The sequence below is a fragment of the Cryptomeria japonica genome, chromosome 5 (genome assembly GCF_030272615.1).
Source record: "Cryptomeria japonica chromosome 5, Sugi_1.0, whole genome shotgun sequence".
NCBI lineage: Eukaryota > Viridiplantae > Streptophyta > Pinopsida > Cupressales > Cupressaceae > Cryptomeria > Cryptomeria japonica.
The window spans coordinates 602,897,256-602,903,019 of NC_081409.1; the positions used below are offsets into that span (position 1 = coordinate 602,897,256).

At 34.6% G+C, this 5,764-nt stretch overlaps 1 protein-coding gene across 1 annotated transcript; it reads right to left on the reverse strand.

Annotated features, from left to right (window-relative positions):
* Positions 1 to 5,016: 5,016 nt before the first annotated feature.
* On the reverse strand, positions 5,017 to 5,556 carry LOC131875988 (secreted RxLR effector protein 161-like). The gene has a single exon (XM_059220740.1). The coding sequence runs from the start codon at positions 5,554 to 5,556 to the stop codon at positions 5,017 to 5,019; it is 540 nt and encodes a 179-aa protein (XP_059076723.1).
* Positions 5,557 to 5,764: the final 208 nt, after the last annotated feature.

Here is a 5,764-nt window from a genome sequence, read left to right on the forward strand (position 1 = left end):
GACATTGTATGCGGTATTGACTTTGTACATTTTTTTGGCCTCTAGAACTGTTGAGTTCTTTTGGAGTTTTTAAAGTGAACATGTGCAGACAATGCTTCATGTAGCCTGTTTTGCTTTTTCTTCTTTGATAAGGAAGATATATATTTTATTGGTGACTATTGAGTGTAGGTTTTACGATCGCTCGGATAATTTGGCACTTGTAATTTTTCAATGGATCAGTTGGTTAAGACTCAAATAGAATTATTGCAGGAATTAATAAGAATTCAATTAGTTAAAGAGATTCAAAAATAGAATATCCTCTATATGTCAATAATTTTCTGATAATGCCATTTATTGGCTAGATGCTTAAATTGTTGTTTTGAAAGGAGTACTTTTAAACAATCTACTTTAATTTATAGATGCCAACTATTCAAACACAATTTCTGTGTTAAGATTAAAGGGTGTTTCAAAACAATGTTATTTTCTGATCCATGAATGTTGCAAGGTTGCTATCTCAATATTTCAAGAACACCCCTCAATAACGACTATAAGTGGAATTTGGTAGATTGAAGAAGTTTTTTTATAGTTACATGGATCAGAAATAACCACATGAAGTTCCAGGTTGAATGATCCCTTCACAATAACTCTTGAAGTTGTTTCTTGATCTCATTTCTCACTTCTCTTTCCTCTCTAGATGTGATTTATTGTACAAGACAATGTTGGGTAGCATTTGAATTCCTACTCCATTTTTTGGGCAATCCCTTGCGCTCAGGGAATACTTACTAAAAAAATGGGAACGCTCCATCCATGCCCTTCATCTAGAGTTAGTTATATTAGAAATTCCCAATCCGTCTTCTTGCTTATGAAATTGCTTGGTTTCTTGAATTAATTTGATAGCTTGGTTGGAACTTACGATAGTAACTTTTTCTTTGCTTTGTTGTCTCTTTATGATTCTTGATTGATGTAACAACCAAATGCATGTCAAATAAATGACTAATGAATTAGTGCACATGGCACACAAACATAAGCTAAATACGCAAAAACAATGGATATCTAATGAAAAACACTTACATTCAATTGCACAATTAAAAGAAATACTTATGGGCCACTTCAAATGTGGAAACTCAACACTAAGATACTTCAACCATTAGAGAAATATATGCACAATATGACCTACAATTGATAATTTTCTTTCACAAACTTTATTTGAAACCAATGACTAGAACTCCTTCAAACGAGCAAACATAACATGATTAACGCTATGACTAAAAAATATGATGTGTTCAGTTTAGAGACTAATGTATGCCATGTTTTCATTAATGTTTCCCAAAAAAAAAATCCAGTCCAAGGGATGTGGCAACGTTAAACTTAGGCCATTCCTCATTAAATTTGAACTGTAGCGAGTTCCTGCATTCTTGGTCTAACAAGTTAGACAAAGCTTTCTTGTATATGTTTTTTCCTATCAAAAGTTGTCATAACAACCTGGCATAATATTTTTAATATTTTGACTTACTGAGTTTTTCTTGGTTAACTCACCAATGAATTTGCAGTGTAGAAAAGTTGCATGTGTGATGCATAGAGTATGCATGGGATTAGTGCACAAAGAAGCTTGCACACAAAGTGAATTAGTGAATTAGGAATTAAAGTTTGCACACTTTTAGAAAGTTATGTAAAGGTGGTATAGCAATTCATTGAGGGTTGAATGAACAACTGCTGAACAGGCACACATAACACACCAAGGGAAATAAAATGAGGAAGAAAATAATAGAAACCAAATTAGATTAAAGTATAGAAAGTCAATGGAAGGGAAATAAAATGAGGAAGAAAATAATAGAAACCAAATTAGATTAAAGTATAGAAAGTCAATGGAAGGAATACAAAGAGCCACCAATATGTGAAACCTAGTCATACCATACTACTCAATGCTAGGTAAATGTGTAGAGACCTGTGGCAACTTCAATCAAGCTCTAAGCTCTACCCAAAAACTAATCTTCTCACCAACCAAAGCCTACAAACCCTTTAAATGACTAGACTTCTTCGTTATATAATGCATGCCATTTATGTTGTTGTGTAGGATAGAAGTTGGTCATATAAAAAATGCGAGATCAAAATGTAGCTGAACCAACCAAGTGTCGTTTAACAAAGAAGACTCTAATTATCACTTGATATATCTGAAATACATTCCAAAGCATCAGAGAATCTAATTGCTACCACTTGACGGAGGCATTTTGATGAAATGACCAACTTGCAAACACATGACAATGACTGTTCATTATGAAGTATGAACATGGAAATGAAAGATCAACAATGGATCTTTGGCATAAAATCACTTTTTAAACATCTAATCTAGGTGAGGCAAGATTGTGATGATCCAACCATACTCTTACATCAGAAGATCATGCACGAGAGAGAACAATTGCACAAGACAATAGGGTTGTGTAAGATGAGAAGTGTTGATGCTCCACTATTGTGACCATTATCATATGTTCAATAGCCACACTACACATTGAACATCAATAATAAAATGTTCTACGAATTTGTGACTTTGTCATAAAATAACCTCTAGATTCCTAAGGCTCGCTGGTTCTTTATTAATTTCAATTAATCTAACTCTACTAAAGAAAAGGGAAAGAAAAGTAAATGATTGAAATAAATGTTAAAACTTAAAGTGGCCATGCACTAAGATTGATATTTCTTAGTTATCTCTTGAAAGATTCTAAGAAACACAATCCAATAATTAACAAATAAAACCTTGCATATCTATAGCAATGCAAAAGGTAATCGATCATCCATCGACAATAATTGAAGTAGGATAACATTATATAACAACTTCAAATATAGACAATTTTAAGTTCATAAACATCTACAAACTAGTAATATCTAGGCGTAGCTTTAGACAAATAAATTTAGGTTTGTTTCGAGATTAACAAACAAAGAAAAGCTAAGAAAAAAGTTTTACAGACAAGGCTAGGTAAGAAGCATGATCTTGTAACACTAAATCTAACCTAACAACGAGCACTGGGCTCTTATTTGTACAATTTTGATTATAATTGAAAGCCCAAAATATATAACAATTACATTAATTCCTCCACTTGGTACATAAGATTGCCACCATGAAGATTGAATTGGAGTGAGAATTGCATGCACAATTGTATGCTCAATACTAGAGCATGCACATTGATGTTTCAAATCCAAAACTTTTGTGACCTATAAATTAACTCCAAGCCAATGTTCAAAATAATCGGTGGTAGCCTTTGCTCCACCATTAACACTAGCTCTGAGCTCCTCCAATGCACAAATCACATAATCAAGTCGTAACTTGACCTAACTTACAATTATCAAATGATCGTTTGAGAATCAAGATTCAATACTAGAGCATGCACATTGATGTTTCAAATCCAAAACTCTTTTGTGACCTATAAATTAACTCCAAGCCAATGTTCAAAATAACCGGTGGTGGCCATTACTCCACCATTAACACTAGCTCTGAGCTCCTCCAATGCACGAATCACATAATCAAGTTGTAACCCGACCTAACTTACAACAATTATCATATGATCGTTTGAGAATCAAGATTCACAAAACTGAATGTGATATAACACACTTTAGTTTTGATGGTTCTTAATGAAACCCTACAGAACATCTCCATTGGGTAAATAGTTCTTTATGAACCAAAATTTAGCTACACAATTAAAAATATCATAAATTCTTCAAGGATGTTGGGAGTGTTACTCTATCAATTTCAATAGTATTTCTATACAAGAAACTTTTAACTCACTCCACTGTGTTCTTTATTACACTTATAATTGTGCTTAACGCTCAGATATTGCTCACATCTCTTCAATGCTAGCTGATTCTGACTGATCTTGAAGGATTGATTGGTTAGTCTTCTTATCCATAACTAGTTGAATTCTCACTCTCCTATTTTTATTTAGAGGTAAAGGTAGATTTTGTTGAACAAAAAGATCAATGCGAGTCTTCATGGGTCATCTCATAATAGTGTGTCCCAAAGTTGGGATATCACTTATTCCATCTTGTTGAAAGGAAGCCTAAGTGCGGAATAACGCTTCCAAATGCTAAATCTAACAGGAGAGGTGATGCATAAATTTCTTGCTAACTAATTGCAAATTAGATAAACACATGTAAAATGAGATTTAACAAATAAAACCACAACACCAGATATGTGGGAAAACCCTTTCAGGGAAAAACCCACACTCCAAAAGTCAGACTCAATTGTATTATCAACAACAACAACAGTTACAATACAATGCATAGAGCCAATGCTCTTCAGGAGTAATTACAACAAAGATTTCAAGAACAATTTTGGTAGCATAACAACGCCTTAGAAATAACAACTAAGGAATCAACATATAAATAGAGCTCATCACAAAGAGGTATGTGCCCATGGTTTCCAAAACCATCTTCAAAGCACAATTGGTAAGTTGTGTCACAAGCAACACCTTGCTAATCCAATGACATTTTGCACATAGCAACTTCCAAAGCAACACCACCTATTTCTTCCATAACGGTCATCTTGCCAAATGTAATGTAAGTGCAACATAGAAGTTACCATGACCAAATAGGTGCCTTCCTTACCTCACACCGCTTGTCAAAAGTGAACTCAAACCATAAATGCAATTTGCAAAAATATAACTCCATGACTCTTTCACCGAACTAGAAACCACCATAGTCATAATAGAAATTTGTCATAATCTCAACATAGCAACATATGACACTAGTTCCCAAAACTTTAGGACTTCCAAAGTGGGTGCAAAATAAAACAAATAATTAAATTAACATGTTTGGACAAGGTTGAGACACATTAATCCCAACATTCTTCCACTTGTCAAAGATCTGTCAAGAGTCAAATACTATCATTTGCTCAAGGCCTAAAGGCCCATAGAACTGACACACCATCTGAACTTCTTAGTGCTCACTGGCTTTGTCAGTGCATCTGCAACATTCACCAAAGTTTCAACTTTCTCCAACTTCACCTTTCCATCTTCCACCATATCATGAACAAAATGAAAATGTACATCAATATGCTTTGTTCTGGCATGGACAATAGGATTTTTTGCTAAACAAATAACACTGGCTGTCACAACAGATATTAATATGTCCTACATCAAAACCAATATTCAAGCACAATTTCTTAAGCCAAATGGCTTCTTTACAAGCATGAGTAGCTACCATGTACTCAACTCCAGTTGTAAAAAAAGTGATTACAACTTGTCGCTTACTCATCCAACTCACTACACCACCAAACAATCTGAACACATATCCACTGATGGATCTTCTGTTGTCAATGTCACCTGTCCAATTAGAGTCTACATACCCACAAATACTCAAGGAATGTTGAGGTCCAGTAGGATTACCATAGAAACATAGGGAATACTCGGAAGTACCTCGCAAATATCTGAACACTCTCTTCACTGCATCCCAACGCACTCGTTTAGGATTAGCCATAAACCAACTTTGGACTCCCACTGCTTGTGTAATGTATGGCCTTGTACAAACCATAGCATACATTAGGCTACCAACAACACTTGCATAAGGAACTCTGGTCATGTCCTCCATCTCAGTAGAAGACTTTGGATAGTCTTTCATAGAAAGATTCTTCCCCTATGGAACATGAACAACTAACTATTTGCAATCTGTCATGCTGAACCTCTCTAATACAAAGTTCACATACTTTCTCTAGCTGACCCAAAGCTTTCTGTGAGCTCTATCCCTTTTGATCTCCATTCCCAAAATGTACTTAGTTGCACCTAGATCTTTCATCTCA

Bases quoted from the DNA above. Each gene is read 5' to 3' on its own strand.
- LOC131875988 (XM_059220740.1), bottom strand. From the start codon at position 5,556: ATGGAGGACATGACCAGAGTTCCTTATGCAAGTGTTGTTGGTAGCCTA.